We start from the raw sequence: 24,723 nt of genomic DNA, 5'->3' as shown, positions 1-24,723 counted from the left end.
CGGGGCTGGTATTGGATATCGAATTCGCTCAACTCTGTAGTCCATTTGATGAGTCGTCCAGACGCTTCTGGATTCAACAACACTCTTCCTAGCGGGCTGTTTGTTCGGACAATGATGGTATGAGCCAAGAAATATAGTCGAAGGCGCCGAGCGGCTAGAACCAAAGCAAAGGCCAACTTCTCGAGCCCGGTGTAACGAGATTCAGCATCTTTTAAAATGTGGCTTAGAAAATACACCGGCTGCTCTTCGCCCTCACAAGTGCTGAGCCTACGACATGCTCGGTTGATGACAGATAAATATAAAGTGACTCACCTCCGATCGGCTTGGCTAGTACAGGCAGGAATTAAGATACGTCTTCAATTCTCCGAACGCTCGGTCACATTCTTCATCCCATGGAACTTAGTAGCCTTGCGAGATCTTGAAGAATGGTAGGCTTGATCGGCGGTTTTGGAGATGAATCTGGACAAAGCGGTTATCCGACCGGTCAACTGCACTTTCCTTGTATTTCTTGGAGGCGGCATGTCTTGCGAGCTTTCACCTTCCTGGGATTTGCTTGATTCCCGCTCGGTCACTATGTACCCCAAGAAACGGCCTCCTTTGCTCGAACAGGCACTTGGGATTTAGCTTGACTCCATATTTGCGTTCGGAAGGTTTCTTCCATGTCCTTGAAGAGATCGGCCGCTCGGACGGATTTGATAAGAATGTCGTCCACATACACTTCCAGATTACGCCCGATCTGCTCCCTGAACACTTTGTTCATCAAGCGTTGATAGGTGGCCCCGGCATTCTTCAATCCGAACGGCATCACATTATAGCAATATGTGCCGTCGGCCGTTACGAAGCTTACTTTTTCTTGATCTTCCCGGGCGAGCGGCACTTGATGATATCCTTGGTAGGCGTCAAGCATGCAAATTAATTCGCAGCCGGCCGTAGAGTCCACCAGCTGATCTATCCGGGGCAGGGGATAAAAATCTTTGGGGCATGCTTTGTTCAAGTCCCGAAAGTCGATGCAGACTCTCCACTTGCCGCCCGGCTTGGAGACCAATACTACGTTAGCCAGCCAGCTCGGGAACTGCACCTCGCGTATGTGGCCGGCCTCCAGAAGTTTCTCTACTTCCGCCCGGATGATGGCATTCTGCTCGGCACTGAAATCCCTTTTTCTCTGCTTCACTGGCCGAGCGTCCGGTCGGACATGCAACTCATGCTGCGCTAGGCTCGGCGAAATTCCGGGCAACTCATGTGTCGACCAGACGAAGACATCATGATTTCGTTGGAGGCATTGGATCAGTTCCTCCTTCTGCTCCTCCTCCAGATCAGAGGCGATAAAAGTCGTGGCCTCCGATCGGGTCGGATGGATCTGAACCTCCTCCTTTTCATCATAAATTAAAACAGGAGGTTTCTCGGTTATGGCGTGTACCTCGATTCGGGGCGCCTTCCGAGCGGAACAGGCTTCTGCTCGGATCATCTCTATATAGCACCGCCGAGCTGCTAGCTGATCTCCCCGTACTTCTCCCACTTTGTCCTCCACGGGGAACTTGATCTTCTGATGGAAGAGCGGAATGAGCGCCGGTCGTCCCAAAATGACGTTGTAGGACGAAGGAGAGTCGACCATCACGAAGTTTATTGTCCTGGTCCTCCTGAGCGGCTCTTCTCCCAGTGAGGTAGCCAACCGGATCTGTCCGACCGACTGTACTTCATTACCCGTAAACCCGTAGAGCGGCGTTGTCATGGGCAGCAGCTCGGCTCGATCAATTTGCAACTGATCGAACGCCTTCTTGAATATGATGTTGACCGAGCTCCCTGTGTCAACAAATATGCGGTGAATAGTGTAATTTGCTATTACCGCTTTAATGAGCAGAGCATCGTCGTGGGGCACTTCAACTCCTTGTAAGTCCCCGGGCCCGAAAGTGATTTCCGGTCCACTTGCCCGCTCTTGGCTGCAACCGACTGCGTGGATCTGGAGCTGTCGGACGCCCGCCTTTCTGGCTTGGTTGGAGTCACCTCCGGTCGGCCCACCAGCAATGACGTTGATTTCGCCCCGAGAAGTATTGCTCCTATTTTCCTCTTCCCGAGTGGATGGTCGGAACCGATCTCTGGACGCTCGGCGATTCTCCTGTCTTGGAGATCGGTGTCGATCGGGCGTCTGTTGATGTCGTCTCTCGGTGCGGGTCCGGTCGGCTTCATGGATCCTTTGTCTCCTATCGATGGAAGGAGACCGTCGTTCGGCACTCCTGGGAACGGGATTAGCCACGAAGGGAAGACTTCGACAATCCCTCATGTTGTGCGTGTCCGTCCGGTGGAAGGAGCAGAACATAGGGGTCCATTTCTTCTTTGGCTTGCTCCGAGCGGCAGCTACTTCTTGCACTTGGGACCTTGCACGAGGGGAGCGGATTGCTTCGGCCCTTGGTCCTTTCGGTGGTTGATGAGCGACGTGCTGTTTCCGTTCGGCATGAATAGGTGCCCGCTCGGTTGGAGTTTCCTTTTTCCGGGCGGCTTGCGCTTCTTCCACGTTTATGTATTCGTTGGCTCGATGTAGCATGTGATCATAATCTCGGGGCGGCTTTCGGATGAGCGCCCGGAAGAAGTCCCCATCCACAAGGCCTTGCGTGAAGGCATTCATCATCGTCTCCGATGTGGCCGTTGGAATATCCATCGCCACTTGATTGAATCGCTGGATGTAAGCTCGAAGCGATTCTCTCGGCTCTTGCTTGATGGCGAACAAGCTGACACTTGTCTTCTGATAATGCCTACTGCTGGCGAAGTGGTGGAGGAAGGCCGTTCGGAAGTCTTTGAAGCTAGTGATGGATCCGTCCGGCAGCCTCCGAAACCACCGTTGAGCTGATCCAGAAAGAGTGGTAAGAAAGACTCTGCACTTTACGCCATCTGTATATTGATGGAGCGTAGCTGTGTTATCAAACTTACCCAGATGATCATCCGGGTCCGTTGTTCCGTTGTACTCGCCGATCGTCGGAGGCACGTAGTGCTTGGGTAGAGGGTCTTGTAGAATAGCCTCCGAGAATTGGCGATTGATCCGCTCGGGAGATGAGTCCGCCCGGGGGGCTTTCCCTTTTCTGTCATCTCGCCTTGGCATTTCGTCTGAAGAAGATCCTCTATCTCTACCTTGACAAGGGTGCAAATAACCGGATGACTGGCATGGCGAGATGTTTCAAGAACTAGATGAACCATCACCGAGATGTTGAGGTTTGGCGATGGATCAACCATTGAGCTCATGGGCAAGGGGACGGTTGTGTTCGTATGCAAGAACGGCGACCAGAGTGCTCTCCACGAGGTATCTACATTCCGAAACTTTGAATTGATCCTGTCCGAACCAGGAGTCAACGGAAGCTGGGGGTGTGGCGCTTCTTGCTGGATCCTCGAGTGCTCCGGCGAACCTGCAGAAAAACCGAGCCGGGAGGGGTGTCCCGGCGACGGCCCTCCGACGCTCAAGTCAGGTAAGCAACGATGAAAAAGGTGGCTTCCAAAGTCTCAGAATACGTAGAAAAAATCTTACCTCCGGCGAAGTCTGAGGTTCTTTATATAGAGCTGTGAAGGGTTTGGGCACGTGTATCGAGGTGCATACGTATCCTCTGTCCTTTCCTAGGTATGCGGCTGTCAGAAAGCTTACCTGACCCATATCGCTACAGTCAAAGCATGCCCTTGATGGGACAGCAGAATCCCCTGTCACAAGATTTGGAGCATGGCACACACGTGAAACCTACCGGTTGTCAGAGAAAGAAGTCCCCTGTCCTTTTCCCTTGCTCCAAACTTGTCGTCCGGGCGGACTGCTCCCTTAACATCCGACTGGACATCCGCAGCGGTTTACTTGTGCTTTGTGGAGACTAATAAACAGGGGTGCTTTATGACTTTGATCGGTCAAAAGGTCAGCTCGGTCCATGACCTTTTCAACTGAGCGTCGGAACCCCGATTTCACAGGGTGCCTTCCAACCATAAGTGCGAGCCGGCCGGACCCACACGGGTATTCAATTCCATCGGCCGGCCGACAGTCCAGTCGGACCGGCCGTCTACGGCCGTCCGTCTGGTCGGACCACACTCTCCCCGGATGGGCGGCTGCTCCGGTGACTTCCACTTGGCGTTGACTTTACAGGGGGGCCGCTCTTACTACCGGATCATATAGTAATCTTATAATTGTGTGAGATGACTTTATTGATTGTGAATTTCGTTGTAATTAAGTTAAAATTGAGTTTGAATTTTAATTTTACTTGAATTATTCTAAGTTAATTGTGCGTTAAATTATATTATTAAGATTAATTAAGTTGATATTGATGATACCATTATTATTATTATTATTTTGAATTAATTGAATTTATAAATTTATGTTTACTTTAGAAACTTTAAGATTTAATTAAATAATTAATTAAGGATCAATTTAAGTTAATTAAGTAGATGATTATTAATTGAGTCAAGAATTAGTTAGGTTAAAATACTTAATTAGCTAACTAAAGTTAAGATTACAGAGATTCATTAATGATGTATTACGTTAAATTTTAAAATTAATGATTAATTTAATTAAGTTAAAATTATTAATTATTGATTAAATTATTGGTTAAGTTTAAACTATTTTATTTATTGATTAAACTCATTAAAGATTATGTATTTTAATTTTAAGTTGATTTAGTTTGTTTTTAAATTAGATTTGAGTTAATTTAATTTTAAGTTTCAACTAAGTAGTTTGAATTAAGTTTTAATTTAGTGAAGTTTTTACAATAATTTTTAAATGAGTTTAAAATAATTTTTAATTAAGTTTTAACATAATTTTAAGTTTCAAATAAGTTTTAATTAAGAATTTTAAATTTAAGTTTTTAAATATTAATTGTTAAGATAATTTATTAATTGAATGGACATTAATTAGTGAGTTAAAGTTTAAATGATTAATCATTTAATTTAGATTTTATTTATTTTATTAAGTTTTGAGTTTTAAATTTGTTTAATTAAATTTTTAATAATTAAGTTGATAGTTTTAAATAACTTGGTTAAGTTTAATTTTAATTAAGTTTAAAATCAGGTTTTAAAATAAGTTTGAAAATAATTTTTAATTATGTTTAAAAAATTTTTAATTATGTTTAAAATAATTTTAATTAAGTTTTTAAAATTAATAATTAATTAAATGTAATTATGTTTTAATAATTAAGTTAAACTTTAGTTAAGTGTTTTGAATTTTGAAAAAGTTGTTCAACCCATGTTAGATTCAAACTTAGTTTTAGGTTAATCAAGCAAACTTCGTAAGGATAAATTTTCAATGAGGCATATAGTCTTCTTGTGTATCAACAGTAGACCACTTGCTGAGTACTTTCTAAAATAGTTCTGTCCAAAAAATTTAATACTAAGTTTTGGTTTAACTAGCCTATGTTTGATTGGGGTAGCTTCGGTCAGATCCACTAAGTCTAGTGCACCAGGTAGAATATACAAGATTCAGCCCAGACATGTCTTCGACAAAGTTTCCTTGACGTACTATTATCCCAATCCATTCCGATACTATGTTGTCAGGGTTTGGTAAACCTTTTTAACTAATCGTTCTAAATTAAGAGAAGATGCATGACATGTTATAGATAAGTATATGCATGATCATGACAAGTCAAACAATTCAAACAAGTCATGCATGATACCAATTGTTGGTGTTGTTGATGTTGTTGTTGTTGTTTTATTATTGTAGTATTATTATTGTTTTATTGTTGTTGTTTTAATATTTTTGTTTAATATTATTGTTGTTATTTTAATATTATTGTTATTATTGATTAGTTTATAATTAAATGGTACATGATTATAATTGGGTTTGTAGAAGTTTTGTTTTAGATTTGGTTTTGATTCGTAGCTTAAATCTAGCTTTTGTGAGTTTATAAAATTATTAATAATATTTTCTAGTTTATCAATTTTATTTTTCAAAAGATTATATTATTTCTCTAGTTTTCTAAAATTTGATTTTGTATTTAATTTATAGTTTAGTTTCTTATTTTTATTTTTTGAATTTTTAGTTGAATTTTGTTTATTATTAATTAATTTTAGATAACTATTATTTTGATTTAAATTCAAATTATCTTCAATAAATAAATTCTGATTAATTAGATCTAGGTCTTGATTAAGGTTTTGGTTGATTTAATTAATTTTAATTACATTTGAATTATTTAAATCTTTATTAATTAAATTAGTTTTGTTAAGTAATGTTAATGTAGGATTTTCATGTTTTTTAAAATTTATAAAACAATTCAAACGAGAAGCATGCAATTTTTCATGTAAAATAAATTGTTTTACCTTAATTGCTCCCTTGGATCCTTGGATCTTCTTTCCGAGCATTGTGATTTATAGTGTCCATCTTTTTGCACTTGAAACATTCGATATGGTCCTTCATTTTCCGGACTCTAGGCATCGGTTCCTCCTTTGCCTCCGATTGTGCGAATCTGTTCTTTGGACATTGGCTTTTGTAGTATCCTTTTTCACTGCACTCAAAACATGTTATGTGATCTTTAAATTTAGAATTGACAATTTTACCTTCTGAATCCTCGTTAGGATTCTCGCCCTTGGTCATTGTCGTCTCGGATTCGGACTTGGACATTTGTTCTGACTCGAGTTCAGATCCATCAGTCTCCTCCTCAGCCACTAGTGCGATGAAGTTGATTTGATCTTGTTATTCTAGGCCTGGCTCTAAGGATAGCTCTCCGGATTCAAACTCTGATTCGAGCTCACCTTCGCCTTGATCTTCTAGCCTTGACAAAGTCTCGTGAAGCTCGATCAATTTTGTCCATAACTCGAATGCGTTCTTGTAATCTTCTAATTGACACAAAATTTTGTTAGGCAAAACACTAATTAATATATCTATTACTTTTGTGTTTGTTTATGAGCTTTGAGAAGATTGTCTCATTACGATCCAGTTGTCAAAATTGTTACTTCCAATGAAACATTCCATCATTTGCCTCCAGGAATTGAAGTAGACTTGATAGTACGATGGAGGGTCGTAAATGCTTCGTCCTTCTTGATATGACATCGACATTCTTGCAATCAAAGAATTAAAAGAAAAATATTTCCAAGACTTTCGTCTTGAGATTAGTAGTGCTGGAAAGAGAATTAAAAAAAAATAAGGGAAAAGAAAAAATTTTAAAAGGTGCTCGAAAAACGATTAAGTACTTCCAAAGCTACAGGGCTTCGATACCAATTGTAGGATCGAATGAGTGTGATAGAGGGGGGTGAATATCGCGCTCTTTTAAAAAACTTTTCTTTCGTATTTTAAAGATAATCAGAATATGCAGCGGAAAGTAAAATACTCAGTTTGGTTACTTGATTCGAAACCTAGGTCGACTCCTACTCCAAGGCCTGCAATCCTTGACCGCACCGATGGGCAATCCATTAAAACCCTTCTTTCCGAAATCCTCGGAAAGAAGCAGATTGTACATAGTAACAGACTACTATCTTCTTTTAAATCAAATACAATGCAAGCTTTAAATAATTATACCGACAAGAGTAGAAGATGAAGCTCAATCGGCCAGATGAAGTTGCTTGCTTGAAGATGTGCAGAAGACTTGTAGCATGAGTAGCTTGTGCAGAGATGCACTTCAAATAAATCAGAATCCATCCCCAACTTCGGACCCCGAGCTCTCTTTTATAAGAATCGTCAATGTTCGATCGACCAATCCCCAGGTTCGGTCGACCAAATCTGCTCCCTTCCTTCTTTGTTGAGATTCACCGAGGTCTGATCTTCGAGCATTAACTGATCTTTAATGATTCAGTCGACCGATAACCTTATTCGGTCGACCGAATGGTGAACTTTCCCTTCTCGCCGAGATTCACACTTAAAGCTCCATTAATGCTTTTATTGTTCGGTCGACCGATTATGCTGTGATACCATGTTTGCGAGCCTGATCTGTTTTGCCAATTTTGCCTATTCGGTCGACTGATAAATTACCTTTTTCGGTCGACTGAACCTCCTGTTCAGTCAATCGAACCCTTGGTCAAATGAAGGTTTCTGAGTGCTGGACGCGTGGGCGCTGACAGAGCCTGATTCTGAGTTCTGAGTCAAAAGTTATGACCCTTTGAAATTCAAGAGGTCATATGATTCTGCAACATAAAGTTAGTTCGATATAACAATAATATTCCTGCAAAACAAAATTAACACAGTTATAATACATGAGTAGTAATATGTATGAGTATAACAGTTAAGACTGTCTTGATCTCAACTTGAAAACCTTTTCGATTTCTTCAGTTGGATCAGCGACCTTAGGTTGGTCTTTTCCGGAACACGATCTCACTGTCGCTCCTCTAGTTGCATAGCTCAACTTACCTATCAAACATTAGTCCTCCAGACTTGTTTGGACTTTCTCTGCTCAATGTCTGATCACCTGATCCACTAAGACTTTTCCTGCAATACTACATTAGCCAGCAACAATAATAATAATACAGAATACTATGGTAAAACTAAATTTAGAATCATCAAGATTCGCTGGTCCAGTCAACCGCTTGTGGTCGACCGGAAACCATCCGATCAACTTTGCTTGGAGTTCACTTCTCCAAGACTTCTTGTTACCTAAGGTTATCTCCTCCTAGGATTTTCTCCATCTGGCATCACTCACCAAAACCTAAGGTTACCACCCCCTAGGATTTTCTCCACCTGCTTCACTCACCAAGACTCAGTATTCAGTTATCCAGGGATCAGGTCCTTCAAACCTATCCACCTAGCTTCCACGATCTACCGAGATTTCCCTTCCCTAACCTACAACTAGGACTCAGTATTCGGCTATTAGGGATCAGGTCCTCCAGACCTATCGAATCCACCTGGCTTCCACGATCTATCGAGATTTCCCTTGCCTAGCCCACAACTAGGACTTTCCATGTCTAACCGTAGTTAGGACTAGTCACTTGGTTGACTTATCACCCTTGCTTAGTCATGACTAGGACTTCCCATAATCAATTTCTATTAAACATACTTAAATATATTTATCGGACATTAAAATCTTAGATGTCGATTACACCAACAACACGGTGTACTGCTCCTTAAAACACAGAAGTAAGGTTTTCCATATTTTTTGAAAAAGAAACCAAAAAAAAAAAAACACTCCTAAGTAAATTCTGAAATAAGAGTATCACATGGATAACTTTTAGATAGATTGCCTATTTCTTTCTATGCCAATTGTCATTATCATTTATAGAAATATTTTACTGCATTATCTTTTAACTGGTATATTTTAAGACTGTCCATTAAGAAAAAATTGCTTACCTAAGTTCTCTAGGAATTAACATTTTGCTAAGTATAGTTCCTAAAAAAACAGAGGGGAAAAATGCTTCTATAATTAACAAAAAATTAATTAATGTCTCTGAATGGGGCTGGTTAACTGTTAGCCCCCTAACTTTGGGCAACGCGGGGTTGTCCAAGCCAAGTTTTGTAGGTAGGAGACTTGGCATTCCAATGGGCGTGGCATGGGTGCTAACCATGTCAAGCAGCGGACCGGCAGTGCTTGGGGCACTGTCCAAGCACAAGTCTGCAGGAGGTAGACTTGACATTCCAACAGGCGTGGCATGGGCACAAGTCATGCCAAGCAACGAAGCATTTGGGCAGCGCGGGACTGTCCAAGCCCAAGTCTTGTAGGAGGCAGACTTGGCAAACCAGCAGGCGTGACATGTGTGCAAGCCATGCCAAGCAGCGGAGCGACAGTACACAGGGCACTATCCATGCCCAAGTCTATAGGAGGAAGATTTGACACACATCCGAACCGGGCATACACATAAGGCATGCCGAGCAACAGTAAGGATTCTGAACGCGAGGTGCTATCCAAAGTCCAAGTCTTGCAGGAGGCAGACTTAGAAAATGTTCAAGGCGTGACATGTGCACAAGGCATGCCAAGCAAAGCTACAACGCGAGACTGTCCAAGCCCAAGTCTACACGAGGAAGACTTGACAAATGTCCGTGCGTGCAAGGCATGCTTAGATGCGGCAAAGGATTTTGGCAGTGCACGGGGCACTGCCCAAGCCCAAGTTTGTAGGAGGCAGACTTTGCAAAGAAGCGGGCATGACATGTGCGTAGACATGCCAAGCAGCCAGTGAATTGGCAGCGCGGGGCTGCCTAAGCCCAAGTCATGCAGAAGGCAAAGACTTAACAATCCAATGAGCATGACATGTGCGCAAGGCATGCCAAGCATTGGAGCGGTGCGCTACTTAAGCCCAAGTCATGCAGGAGGCAGACTTGGCAATCTCCCGAGCATGGCCTATACGCAAGACATGCCAAATAGTGGAGACTTGTGACAGTACGCAGGGTGTTGTCCAAAGCACCAAACATGCAAGAGCAGACTTGGTGATCATGCGAGCAAGGCATGTATGCTAGGCATTCTAAGCAGCAAAGGAGCGGACAGATGGACTTGTCTGTGGTGCGGATAGATGGACTTGCCCGTGTTGCCAAAGGAGTGGACACATGGACTTGTCTGTGGCAACAAAGGTGCGGACAGATGGACTTGCTTGTGGCGCCAAGGGATCGGACAGATGGACTTGTCCGTGGTGCCAAAGAAATAGAGTCATGGGCCGAGAACTTGGTGTGCATACAGACTTTGGCTCGGGGCCAAAGAAGTAGAGCCATGAAGCGGACAGATGGACTTGTCCGTGGTGCCAAAGATAAGAAGTCATTGTGCGAACACTGGGTGGATAGACGAACTTGTTCGTGGTGCTAATGAAACCAGATCATGGTGAAGCACAAGCGGTGCATGCTGACACTTGGCATGAGTCAATGCAGCATGATGATAAGACAAAGCACAAGGTGTGTAGGCTGCCACTTGGCATGGAGCCAATGCAACTAAGACATGTGGACAAAACGATTTTGTAGAAGTTGAGTCAATTTTGTACGTGTGACATTAGTGGTTGGGACAACTACCATGTAACTTCCTTGTAACTACTTACCTATGCATGATAAATAGGCAAGGTGGGTTATTGGCAAGAGGGTGCCAAGAGTGGTGCCAAGGAGAGCCAAGGGGAGAGGCATTGAGGCAAATCTTGGGCGAGATTCTAGGCAAGTGCCAAGGGGGTTTTGTCTAGGCGAATCGTGAAGAATTGTGAGTAAGATCGTGAAGGATTTGTATAGACGAATCATGAGAGATTTGTAAGCAATTCTGTATTGTTCCACTTATATTCCTTTGTAATAGGGATAATAAAGGTTGCGAGTTTTCTCGTACTCGTTGGTGTTGTTTGCTTTCTTGAGGCTTTTGTTGTACCTTTGCATTAGACATTCTTCATACCTCGATGGTGCATTCATTGGTAGGTTGAGTCAAGTACGGGACTTGATTGCCGCGCAAGAAATTTTATAAGGTGAAAATTTACCCTTGTGACATTAACCTAGATTGACAAAAACAGTCAACACAAAAATTAAAAAAAAAAAAAAACTCCTATTATAAATAGAGAATTTATTAACTGTTTGAATATCTGGCTATTCTGGATTGACAAAAATAGCAAGCATAGAAATTAAAAAGAGGAGATGGAGTCAGAGAAGTGTCTTGAAACATTTGATTCTCCTCAAAGGATGTGAAGATACACAGATAATCGCATGTTTAGAAGAATCTAACATAATCCTTTCACCCATAAGTGTCTATATCAATTGAGGCAAAAAAAAAAAAAGATGTTGACCTTGGATGTCCAAAAGCATATGATACCAAACTAACTGCGAGGAGAAATTTTTTTAAAATGGAGTAAGAAAGAGGTATTTACTGATGACTGGAAGAAAAGGTGCCTTCTCAACTCTCAAGAGCTGGCTGATGCCTCTTCCAGAAGCCATTTGAGTAATTCAAACAACAGTCTTGAAAGTTGAAACATTCCGACCAAGTAATCGCACTTTAAAGGGTTACAGATGAGAAATATATGAGACAAGTAACACCTTACAGGTTTCCAAACAAGTGAATTCTGACATAGTTGTCACTAGTTATTTTGTTGTAGTTGTCAGAGTACGTTAACAATCATCTCATAGTTTGTTGAGCATAGCATTTCAGTGATTGAGCTAGAATAGTTAAGTGCCAGATCTTTTGTACTTCTGATGTTCTGATGAAGGTTGCTAGCAAGGAGTTAATCTCATAAATTTAGTTTCATACTTCGCTTCAAATTTGTAGCTCGCTTTGCATCTCATTGGAAATCTCTTGCCTTAGTACTAGAATTTCTTCTTCTCAAGTTAACCACGGATGAATTTTTTCATGCACAGAATTTTTTGCATTTTATAAACAAATAAACTAATAAGGTAATTAGAAAAGACTAGACTTTAAAACTTAAGAATCTATCAATATTGGGAGACATCAACTAGCACTAGTGATGGATGCCAATATTTCAATCTGGTGGTGATTGAAATTGAGGTGATGACCAATTTAGACATTGATCGACAGCTGTGGTGAAGAGGATGCACATGCTTGGTTACCAACTAGTATTAACCAAGGTCATGTCTAAGGGAAAAGGGAATGGTCAGTTTGATGAAATCGGCCTCGCTGGCGCCATATCCTATATTGTTTAGATATTTTGTTCTAAGAACAAGAGATCCATCTTACCATTAGGCATCCAAGAGGGCAATTTTTCCAAATGCAATAACTAACTCGACAGAAAATAACGGAAGATTAATCCCCATTGGAATGATAATCCTGGATCCCCATCGCTCCACTCTCGCCTGCAGCCACAAGTCTGCAGCAGCGTCTGCTACGATCACCAAATTACCAAAATCCAACTCCTCCCAAAAAAGAGAATACAGAACGATTCTAAAGAAAAAGAAAAGAATGATCTTCCTCTAATTACAACCAAACACTGACCCTAAGATCCTACGAAAAAATATATATAAAAAACCCGCCAAGAAAGGCCATGAATTAGACGAAGATCTAGCTACAGGATAGATCCGACAGGAACAACATCCATCACATGAATGAATCATTGCACCGGCAAAGAGAAGAAGAGGAGGAGGCAGGCCTGTAGGAACTGCTTGGGGAAGAAGCCTGGGATTTGGGAGGCGGAGGAGAAATGAGACGGTGACGAGAGCAGCCTGAACGCGTGCCCTATCTTCATTCGGGTTTAACGATCGCGATCTCAGTTCATGCTTCTTTAACCCGCTCGTCCTCTAGTGAACCGAACCGATTGGAGATTCATAAAACCGTCGCCCTTTCAAAATGGCCCCACATAAATAAAAATATCTTCACACCTGTTTATCTCAACGGACTGTCAGATTGACTCGGGAGTCACGATGCATTTATTCGGTTCATAAAATTTTTTTATTGACCGCAGATAAATGTATCGCATGGTTACACGTCTACAATAACCACGTCGTATTAAAAGGAAAATATCGACAAATACGTAACTTAACGTCACATATTGTAAATAAGGATCATTGTCCCGTAATTATTCAAAAAATATAATAACACACGTTTTATATTTAAAATATAATATTAACATATCCTGTTTAGGCATTTCCCAGGGGGATGAGAAAGTTACATAAATTTCTTGGTAAATTAGCCAAATTGCGAAAACTTCTATTTAGCAACCCATTCATTCTCTCTGGTTTATTTCTTCTAACATTGCGAAATAAAGGAGGAAAATTTACAAAGGAGAACTTTTTCTCTTTTTCTTTTTATTTTCCCCCACTATATTTCTCTTTTGACTTTACTGCATCCTTGATGCTCCGATCCGCCTAAACAGAGCACTGCAAACGCTCTCCGCTTGCAACGGCGACTGCCCTGGGATAGCGCCGCTCCGTTCCAAGTCCGACATGTAACTCCTCACCTCGTGCCGGATCATCTCCTGCATCGCCGCAAGGAACTCCTGCCCGAACGGAAACGACAACGCCCGCCGTCGCCGTTCCGCCTCCCAGATCTTTCCATCGTCCATGGACCTCGTAGCCGGAGTCGCTGACCGCGCCTCAGCTGGCATCTCCGTGGAAAGAAGAGTCAGACTGTTTTGCTTTTTATTGTTGTTGCCGCCGTCCGAGGTCCGGCTGTGGTGGGAAGCGTCTTTTATGTCTGAACCGGGGAGGGAAAGAGTGAGAGAGGTCGCCGGATCTTCCATGCTCTTAAGAGGAGGAGATGGGGAGGTAGCCGTGGCGGTGGTGCACGGCTCGGCCTGTTGGCAGTTGGCGGCGGCGGCGGCAGAAGGAAGAAATACGCCGCCTGTTCTCGGAAGAGGCCGGTAGATCAGGGGAACAGTGGAGATCGGAGAAGTTATCGGCACGTTTTGGCTGGAATCACTCAGATCGGACCCTGATGGACTTCCGGCATTCAGGCTACGCTCTGCTCCACCGGACGAGACGCCCGACCCGTCGCTGCATGTCCGTTTGAGCGGCCTCTCCACCATATTGTCGTCGGCATCCGCGGTAGCGGAGGACGAGTACCGTCGCTTGAGGGTGGAGTTCCAGTGGTTCTTGACGGCATTGTCGGTTCTGCCGGAGAGGATTCGGGCGATGGTGGCCCACTTGTTGCCGAAGCGGCCGTGGGCGCGGATGATGGTCTCGTCCTCCTCCGGCGTGAAAGGGCGGTGCTCCACCTGCGGCGACAGCTGGTTGCACCATCTGAGCCGGCACGACTTCCCCGACCGCCCGGGTATCGACTTACTGATCAATGACCAGTTCCTCGGCCCGTGGCGGTGCACAAGCTTCTGCAGCGCCTCGTCCTCCTCCGGACTCCACGGCCCCTTGATCCGATCCATATCCTTGCTCCTATACACCACCTCCGCCATCGAGCTCAACACCGCCGGCCGAAGCAAAACCTAACGATTGATCGATCGATCGTTCGTTTGAAAGGTACGACTTCAAGTGCCTCGCCTTGTTTATTCTAATCCACTCTAACGCGGCGTGGCTTGGCTTAGTGCGTTCATCGATGGTATCTATATAGAGGATGAAACAAACGGGGGCGAGTTGAGGGGCAATAGCCGGTGAGGTGACCGATCGCAGGGCGTCGAGCGCACCCGCCTTTCCCACGTAAGCTGCTACTAGAATACAGCTGGCACGTGGACACGCGTCGGTTGTCCATGCAAACCGTCACCCTCGCTGCCGCGCCTTTTTGACCATAAATTAATTAATACCAGTAACGGCCTCCCCAGCTATCGTACGGATCCCGATCCATTTGCTTCTTTAAACCAAGTCCGGTGCACCGCGGTATTCTCACCGCCCCTGACCTGCAGAACGGAGACCCGATCCCTGCCGTCCGTCGTCACCTCCGTACTCATTCACGTACTCGACTCGCGTACGATACCGAACACACGAGTGCCAATCTGGGGACAGCTGTTGGGGCAGTGGCCGACGAACTTAAACATCCGATATTTTTTCTAAAAACTAAAAAATTATTTTTTTCCTCGAAGAGACAAACCAGGCTGGAGAGCATATTGCTGCAAAATAATTATATATCCTGGAAAATATATTTCATAGGTCTTGTGTCATATAATTGAGAAAGCGACAAAACCAGCTAAGGATTATCACAGCCGTCCCATCAAGACAGGCTGTTAACCGACCCAGTCGCTCAGCTGGACCGGGTCTCTGATTGAACCGCCGATTCCTCCGTCCGTTTTAAAATGGCGGTGGCCGGTGCGGAAGCAGATATTTAGGAAGAGGCGAGATTTCGGAATCGTACTTTCGGTTACATGTTGACAGCTGTCCGCGGAGAGAACAGAGAGGGCAGTTACTCAGCACGTGCTCCCGCGTCGCTGTTGTCTCCCGACACACGTGGGAAGACTTTCGCCACCACGTTAAAAGTGCTAAAAATTTATTTATTCATTTTATTACCTGGATCGAAAACTATATTAAATTAAATAAATAAATGTAGATTAATTTGCAGTGCTAATCGGAGAAGGGTGCAAAAGTCATTTCGCGCTGGACAGCACGTGTGAGGAAAGCGGCGAGAAGCTACGGTTTGGATTCCTTCGCCGTTCGATTCGGTTGTGGTTCACGCACCGGCAGGCAGTTTGGTGACGTGTGCGGAGAGGATATGGATCAAGCAGGAACTAGTAGTAGTGCCAGCCCATGCGGGGGGCCCGCATGTCCCCAAAGCAGTGAGAATCGGCGACGTGGCCCTCTGGCTTGCGATGCGTTTCTCACCGATTGGAGTTTTCAGCGATGTGGGGCCCAGCGTCACGTGGGAAAAGTGAGTTGAATAGGTGCGATCGATTTCCCACGCGTTAATTGACGTCGTCACGCTGCGTACCTGCGCGTACTGAAATCTGTCCCAGGGGAGGTGTATCTAATGGCCGACTCGGATCTGGGGATCTCCTCCAATTCCCATTTCATGGCCATAACTTCAACTGTTGCCATCTTGCGCCAACCATTGGGCACCATATAATTGGTTTCATGATCCAATCACTAACACCCCGTCGTCTTTCGTCAACAGGTTCTTACAGATGTCGCAATTTTGTGGGTTCCATCTCCATCATGAGTGTTATGGGCCAATTGATATGATATTAATGATATAAATAGCATTTTGAATTATTTTCTAGATGAATTCAGATTATAAAATAATATGGGGAATAAATTAAAGAGTGCAGTCGTGCAAGTAGACATGGACGGACAATAACAGGATATTTAACTTCTAGATCGTCCGTAGTAAGTAATAGAAAATTTTTATAGATCAGACTAGTGCTTCAAGTTTGATATTATCTGATTTAATATTTTTTTAAAAAAGAAATGAAAAAAATGAAGTATAAAAGTAAATAAGGAAAAAGGAAAGTAAATCAAAATAGTGAGTCTTCACTATCGCTGCGAGGTCACAACTCACAGGTGCTTCGGTGACGACCTCACAATGAAATCGAACCTCACTAGTGATCTCACAGCGAGGTTCGATCTTGCCCAGAGAACTCTGTATTTATTTCAAAGATTCATTTCTAAAACAGAATTAAAATATATTTTAAATTTTAATAAATTAGAAATGAATTTATTATGAATTACTTATAATATAAAAGAATATTTAAGATGGAATTTAAAACGAGCTAACAAGAATTTAAAAAATATATATAAATAAAATTAAATACGATTTGGAAATTAAAATTAAAAAGAAATTTATTTTATTTTATTTTATTTTAATAAATTAAAATCCTATTCTATGTGTTAAATCTTGTATTCGTCCGTGAATCTCCGTCGCCGACCAATTTTCTTCAGCGAATCTTGCTCGCCGTCGCCGAGGGCATCACTGTATTTCCTTCTTATTCCTAGACCAAGCGAAATTCGCCGGCCCGCTCCGCCCGAAACGAATTGGACCGGGCCGGTTTGCTCCGCGCATCTACGGCGGCTTTATCTCTACAAAACCCTAGTCCGATTCTGGCCGGGGTCGTCCGATCGACGACCCTATCTATCTCCTTGTTACCGGCGACGCTCGCCGGTTGCATTTTAGGCTGTTACTTCTAGGTTTTCGCTGAGTTGTTTCCTATCATTCTTTCCGGAAGCTAATTGAGCGGTGTTTTAGCTTTACTACAGGGGAGGATACGCCTTCCTCATCCATCGCGATGTCCGGGGCGTCGGGGGACGGAGGCGGCAGGAATTTCGGCGATCTCCAGTTGGTTGCTGTTTCTTCCAAGACTGGCGCCGTCGCGGAAGCGGCGCCGGGAGGACGGGATGGTGCGATTGTGGAGTACGCCAAGAGCGGGCCTGTTCTGAGGGAGGACGAAGAGGACCTTGAGGTCAAGCTTAGACGGATCATGGAGAACGTTCCTGTCCGTGTTAGCAACACCTCGGGGAGTTCTGCTGGATCTGGCTCCGGCGATTTCCATCAGGTATATCTCTCCTCTCTCCTTCCTCTTTTCTTGTTTGTTACTCAGTTTGGTTGGAACTACTTCATGTTGGAAAGCATTCGAATTGCGTGTTAGCAAATAATGCTAAGAATTTGAATTCCAATCTCAAATTTGTTTCTACACCATAAAATTGAGGATTGCTGCTTTGAGCAAGGGTGTTTATTAGCTTAGATGAGGAAATTATTATTAACTTGCACTGGAGGATTTTGAGTCATTGGTTGAAATTGACAAGGTTATTTAGTCTTGTGTTATTTTTCATATTGATGTTTACTGATGTATCAAACCAAACCTAATCCTAATCCAAGTCCTAACCATGATTTGATGTTTGGAAATGGTTGCCTGTTTGATGGTGCAAATATTATTGCTGCTGAGAAGGAATGGTTCTGAGTTATGAGCTGAATTTGGATCTTGCTGCGGATACCCAAGTTTTAAATGAGCAAGATTATGACACCCTAGTTTAGTCCTCTATGGAGATAGTGGGCCAATTCATTGTGGCATGAGTTGATAAGTGAACCACTATTAATTTAGATTTATGCATGGCAAGCCACTGGTTGGATTTGAGATCGTTAACGGTTTTGTATGCTATGTACATATGACCATGTGTATCGGTTAAATCATTATGTTTTATAGAGGACACTTCTGGTGAAATTTCATCCAAATTAGTATATTGCAGCAAATGTTCCAACTAATTCTAACTAAAGATTTGATGCTCTGCAATTCAATGTCTATATTCACAACACTCGAACAAACTATGACCTTGTTTTACTTGGCTTGCCGATATAATCTTGAAGCTTTTGTCAAACTTGATAGAGCAACTAGGCCAAACATTTTATTATTTTCAGTTTTACATATAGCAATTGCTTGTATGCTATTTACTGCAACCATGCCTCTATAATCTTCAAACACTGAGACTACCAACTTATGCTACTTGTCTACCTCAATGCTCTATCAGAATTCTGTCATTGTCATCAAGCTGTGTGAGTTCCAGTTATTGCATGCTACTACGAAATAATTAGTACTATTTAGATCTCTTTTGTCTGTCTGTAAGTAGAACAGGATGATATGGAGACATTCAACTGTGTTTTAGGCATTCAACTGTGTTTTGCCTATCTAAATATTCTCACTTTAGTTTGGTATATCATTCCTGGTGTTTGTCCATTTCTGACAATGGTTTATTAACAGTACCGGCAAATGAGGAGGAAAGAGCAAGATCGACTTGCAAGGATGAATGTTGATTACCAGAAAAGAAAAGAGATAGCAGAGTTCAATATGAGGAGGGAAGAAAGGCTGAAAGCTGCTGAGGAAAGGACGTCAAAGAAACGTTTGAAACGCCAAAAGAAGAAACAAAGGAAGAGGGAGAAGAAGAGTCAAGCTGGCCATGGAGGAGAGGAAGAAACTAGAAAGAAAGAATCCTCGGATGATAAAGACTTCGACGACAATGATGATGATGATGAAGAATTGAAGAAGTAACACACTGGCATCATTGTATCTTAAAACTGATAACCAAGATGTTTGTTGAACTGAAATAATTCAGTTGACATGTTAGATTCTCTCTATTTATTGTTGATGAAATGTCGACATGATGTTAATGTAGAGATGCTGTAGCTGTTGGTTTTCTGGGGTTCACCTAAACAGCGAAATTTGTTATTTTAAGAAGATAACCAAAGGGATGCTGACTGTTTCAATAGATATCAAGGGGTAATGGTCCGAAGTTGTGATTTCTTTATGGAAAATCATTGTTTCCCTTATAACTCAATCGCATGACATCCCAAATTGTTAGCTCTTACAAGTGTTTTTTTTCTTGCTATTTGGAACAATTTGTTTCTATGGTTCTCGTTTGCTCTACGTATGTTTATTAAATTTATAATTCATCTACATTTTCTAAATCTAAGGTTCAACTTGCCAATCTATCTCGCGTGAGATCGGCAAAGCACAAGAAAGCTTATTCTGCAATTGATAGCGTGAACAGATTATCAATCCATATCATAACATATGATCGACAGACACTCGCATTGCAGCTAATCTTAAACTGACTGCAAGGGATTCACTACACACTTGAATTACGACTACTCATCAGCAACAGGAATACTCAAGCAGTCTTCCATTTATGTATATATAGAACTCTCAAGATAAGATTAGTTTTAAGTCATACACACCCAGTAATAAGGAGACAAGGTAAACTAGACAGATCACTCAGGAGTAAATTAAATACTTAAGCATTCAGAAACTCTCTAATCGCCTTATCATATGGATCCTCGACTAAAGATTCCATATATGTGTCTTGTGGGGTTCCGTTAAGCTGCAGCATGAAGTCCTCAACCTGCTTCCAGAGGAAGAACGTAAATATTGCAGTTATGGATGTTAAAAGCAGTTAAGACTAGGATGTGAATAGCAGATCCCTAGCTAATTTACTGATAAATATATCTTCAGAAATATTATAAGAGCAAGACTAATACTCTGTATACACATACATATGTATAGAATTCCACTCTGTTGTTTCGAAGCCATGCAATGAAACGTTTTACCTCTATTTCTTCCAGGATTTGTCTGCCTACTTCTGTCAGACTTGTTTTGCAGGCGTGAACTTCATGGTCCCTGTAAATATCAGTACATCCCGTCACGCTTAGAAGTTCTTTTCACCTCTAAATATGCTTAGTAGTAAGCGCATGAAGAACTGTAGGACATTTTAAGCTTATCCGACACAAGGCTCATCATACCTGATGTCTGGAGATGGCACCAAAAAGGTTGACAAAGTTTCATCACTTTCACTTCCTTCAGTGTCACCATCGGCGGTGTTCAATAGCAGATATGAGATTAAGATATTAATGATAGTCATTCAAAACTTGTAGAAAATAGAAAGTCCAAGGTAATTGTACCATGTTTGTGTTGTTCCCTCTTCTCATATTTGCTTTGGTTCCTGTATTTCTGATAGTATAATATTAGAGAAAAATCAGTACTTAGTTAACAAAATTCCATGAAGTTTACCATCCAAGTAATTTTCTTGTGTTAGGTAACATAAACACACGTAAGTACCTGAAGGTGGCTCTTCACCTGTTGAAGGGTGAGGCCAAAAACTCCCATTGTTTCCATTGCTTGAACGATGGCTGTAGGCTTGGCCTCTGCAATTTTATCAATTTGCTCTTAAAAAAACATTCCAAAGATGTGCATAGCACACAAAATACAAATTTTCTGCATCGAAAAACCTGAATGTGGTTGCTGCCAGGCCAAGTGTTATTGGATATCAACGAGATGCAAACTATAAATGGCACTCATCAAGTGACTCCAGTATAATATAGTAAATGTAATGCTAGGACTACTGCTTACTAGTAACTTATGAACGCCAAAAAAAAAAAAAAAAATAAAAATAAAAATAAAAAAAAAATTCAAGAAATGTCTATGTTTGATATCTGAGTAGTTTATTGCCATTTGAAATCATTTCAATAGGACTCACAATCTAAAGGATTTTTAGGATTATACTTGCGATGCATGATAGAAAAGCTTGTAAAACTTGTAATTTACTATGAATTTCAAGAAAAGAACACGGACCAGTAGCTCCTCCAAGCCGCTCAACGGCCACGACAAATATCCAATGAAGACTAGGAGTCCACTTAATGCGGAAGTTTGGATTTTGTTTGGATGTGCCTAATGGGTGTGTGGCGGCAACTGGGCATAAGTTCTCTCTGCTGGGCATCGTAAATCCATTGTTTTGAAATTGATTGTAAGACATCTCCTTCTAGCAAACCATTGAGATTAAGTTAATTAGGTGAGAAATTAATCATAAATGTGAAATTGTAGGAAAGCATGGAACTCTTTAAGCTGTAAATTTTACAAAATAAAGAGAATAGAAACTACAAACAATCTTGGTATTTTAACCTCTGTTATTAATGCCCAACACAATCTTTAGTATCCAAGTATTATTGAAAAAAAAACAGTGTTCTTGTTTGTTATGTAATACAATAATAAAATACAATATCTTATCGGATGAATCATGCTAATCTTACTCTGAAATTTGAATTATGAATACACCTCAATTCTAACTAACTCAACTGTACAAGCGCTAGTGATAATCTAGACGAATAGAACAATACTATGATTGTCGGATTTGAGAGTGAAACTAGGAAGCAACATGTTTACTGCAAGTCAGGATAATCCAGACAAGCAGTCTAAAGAAAGAAAGAAAGAAACACTGTTGGATTTGAGGATGAGAATATAAATCAATATGTTTAACAGCTTGAGCATGCTTTTTAAAATATTCTAAGAGAAGAGATCATGGAATGTATCAATTTTCCATTTATAATCATGGATATGAAAGGAATATTAGAAGACGTTCTTAAATGAAGATATTAAAAATGTTCTCAACTTACAATAATCTAAATAGACATACTTGATTCTCCTAGAGATCACAGTACATGAATGCATAACCTTGCTCTTTAAATAGAAGTTCATTGTCAACATTACTGTTCATTTAATTTGAAAAGCTATAATCTTTTAATGGAGAGGAATGGATAAGACGGGCATTAGATTCATCTATGGAAAATCTTAAAAGTTAAATGAATATTTAGCAAGATGAAAGATTCCTACTGCAAAGTTCTTTTACATCACATTGATATAAAAATCTATGTAATCCACAAAACATAACCATATCTTCTCAAAGATATGGTGGTTAAGATGCTTACTTAGTAATTTGCCAAGTGTATAGTAAAATGGAGGGGTTTATCCCTACTACAAATGTACAAATTACAGAGGCAAGATATAGAAGAAAGAAACTATTTTCTCTATGAACACGCCATGTCAGATTTTGAAGAGTGAAGTATCAAGGGACTCTCCAGTTTTTTGATTTGGCAATGAACCATAGGAAGACAACATCTACAAATTGTGGCTCCTCTCATACCAGAGCACATATAGGACCCCATACCCACCCCATGACAAGTCTCCTATGCCGGTCAAAAGAGCAAAGGAAGAACAACCGTTAACTTCCATTTCCAGGTTACATAAGGAGTCGGTTTATAAACCTGAATCTTCTTGTCATTTAAGAGGCAAAAGCATGTCATTGCTTCACATGTGTTCCATCACAGGAAATGATGAGCGATATGATTGACGTATTGAGAACCAAGGTAGTAGATAACTAGCACATTATGTCATGATTTGGAGTGAGGAAAACAAATATAAGTTGGTAGAGTTTTGAGATCAGCTACGGTAGCAAGGTGGATAAGAGAGATGTGCTAGTGGATGGGTGATCCAATGTTAATGTAAGAAATAATTGACATGCTTCCTTAGAAAAGAAGGACAAAAAAAGCATTGAAGACTTAGGCAGGTAGAGTGGTGTACAACTTGTGGTGCCAGAATTTAATATCAATACTATTTCTATGACATTAAAGGATGTCACAGAAGCCTACAATTGACCGCGTAGAAGATAAGAGCCAATCGGAGAGGTGGTACAATCAATCGAGTCCCTAGAAACAAGTGACACAAGAGTTTCCCAATGAAACTTTTGATAATGGTGGAAATATATTGTCAATATTATGGTAGTAGACGACATAATAGTGTACGCTAGTGAACACCAATCATCCTAATCTTTGGTATGGTATGAGAGATCGACTAGGCAATTTTGTATACCAAGATGGAAAAGGTAACCAATCAAAGTATAGGGAGGTGCGTCATGTCTTGTATTTTCATAACTCACTCAAGAGCAAGAAGAGACTAAAATAGCATGTCATTGTGGCATTTCTATGTGCCCTAAAATTGTGGTGATGGAAAAATATTTGTCCAAAAAATTGATACATGATCACTATGAGCTAGCTTTCTTGATAAATAATAATTAGGACCTAGATTTGTTAAATTTCATCAATCATGTTTTTACCTTTTAATCATTAAGGTGAAACTTCCTACACGAGAGATTTAATTTTATAAGTTGGATACAAGAGGAGGATATGGAGTTGAAATAACTCAATGAAAATACCTTTTCAAGGATTATATGGCACAACTAAACCAATAAATTCAAATCACCGTCAACAGATTGTGTAGATTGTAAGAGGTGGATTCATTAGCTAGATGAGTTTATTATGATTATTAATTGCATGAATCAAGATATTCTACATAATATAAATACTCCACCAATAAGTTTGATTTTAATTCCAAATAAACAATATGTAGGATTAGTACAAGTTCTTGATATTCAAGCTAGAAAGCCTACTTTATTTTAAAGGTATTTTATATCATACTCATGATTTTCAAAGAAGTTGCATTGTGTAGAAAGATGTTATTCCGTAGAAGATAAAGGGCAATCCGGTGCTCTTGTCAATACAGGTCCTAAGAAGGGCCCATTATACGCAGCCTTATCCCGCTTTGTAACTGGCTATTTCCCATATTCGAATTCATGGCATATAGGTCACACAGCAACAACTTTACTATTACGCCAAGACTCCCCTTCATGACTTACTCTATATAGAACATTTTTTATTTTCATTTTCTTTTAGTAATCTTTAGCATGATATTTACCATATAGAATCATCTTATCAAGTAAATATTTCACAAATGATTTGTGGGATTGGCTCTACTGATCAGATTTGCCACAGAATAGTTCTTCAAGTAATTAAGTCTGGTACCACGCTTGGAATGACCCAATATAATTTGGGTCGAGTTTGCTTTGGGTAAGAATATGAAGCAATCAGATCCATGCACACTCCTAAAGATAACAACCTTAGGGTCATTACTTGATTCTTCAAAATACAACGAAAAGATCCTATTGCCACTGACAGTGGACTGAATATAATTATGCTAATGAAGTAATATGGAAAATTTAACAAGCAAACACAATTGAGCTTGTTACATTTTTTTAAAACCAGGAACAATCTTTACTTATGTACAACAACGTAATGTAATATAAGAAGAAATAAAAATAATGGAGTTGTACTAGTATATTTGGTCAACCTTTTTCTTCCTAATCACTTCCCGGTTAATTGATTCCCGATGCAGACCAGCGACAACCCTTGGATGAATGAGGTAATGTCGAAG

At 41.1% G+C, this 24,723-nt stretch overlaps 3 protein-coding genes across 5 annotated transcripts; 1 reads left to right on the top strand and 2 right to left on the bottom strand.

Moving 5' to 3' along the window:
* Positions 1-13,478: 13,478 nt before the first annotated feature.
* Positions 13,479-14,808, bottom strand: LOC121976548 (transcription factor MYB44-like). The gene has a single exon (XM_042528743.1). The coding sequence runs from the start codon at positions 14,671-14,673 to the stop codon at positions 13,606-13,608; it is 1,068 nt and encodes a 355-aa protein (XP_042384677.1). The 5' UTR covers positions 14,674-14,808; the 3' UTR covers positions 13,479-13,605.
* Positions 14,809-17,049: 2,241 nt separating this feature from the next.
* LOC121976547 (PRKR-interacting protein 1 homolog) lies at positions 17,050-19,398 on the top strand. 3 transcript variants are annotated; one of them, XM_042528739.1, is made up of 3 exons: positions 17,050-17,300; positions 17,396-17,691; positions 18,892-19,398. In XM_042528739.1, the coding sequence occupies exons 2-3, from the start codon at positions 17,425-17,427 to the stop codon at positions 19,177-19,179; spliced, it is 555 nt and encodes a 184-aa protein (XP_042384673.1). In that variant the 5' UTR covers positions 17,050-17,300; positions 17,396-17,424; the 3' UTR covers positions 19,180-19,398. The 3 variants fall into 3 exon arrangements, with proteins under 3 accessions (XP_042384673.1, XP_042384674.1, XP_042384675.1); XM_042528740.1 differs by having other exon boundaries at positions 17,385-17,691; XM_042528741.1 differs by having other exon boundaries at positions 17,050-17,326; positions 17,385-17,691.
* Positions 19,399-19,782: 384 nt separating this feature from the next.
* LOC121976546 (protein PHOSPHATE STARVATION RESPONSE 1-like) lies at positions 19,783-24,723 on the bottom strand. Its single transcript, XM_042528738.1, has 7 exons — positions 24,640-24,723; positions 21,256-21,442; positions 20,743-20,828; positions 20,586-20,634; positions 20,427-20,481; positions 20,235-20,304; positions 19,783-20,029 (listed from the first exon to the last, which is right to left on the bottom strand). The coding sequence occupies exons 2-7, from the start codon at positions 21,434-21,436 to the stop codon at positions 19,922-19,924; spliced, it is 549 nt and encodes a 182-aa protein (XP_042384672.1). The 5' UTR covers positions 21,437-21,442; positions 24,640-24,723; the 3' UTR covers positions 19,783-19,921.

The sequence above is a fragment of the Zingiber officinale genome, chromosome 4B (assembly GCF_018446385.1).
Source record: "Zingiber officinale cultivar Zhangliang chromosome 4B, Zo_v1.1, whole genome shotgun sequence".
Lineage (NCBI taxonomy): Eukaryota > Viridiplantae > Streptophyta > Magnoliopsida > Zingiberales > Zingiberaceae > Zingiber > Zingiber officinale.
Note: the sequence above shows the minus strand (reverse complement) of the source record. Positions and strands in the feature narration are given on the sequence as shown.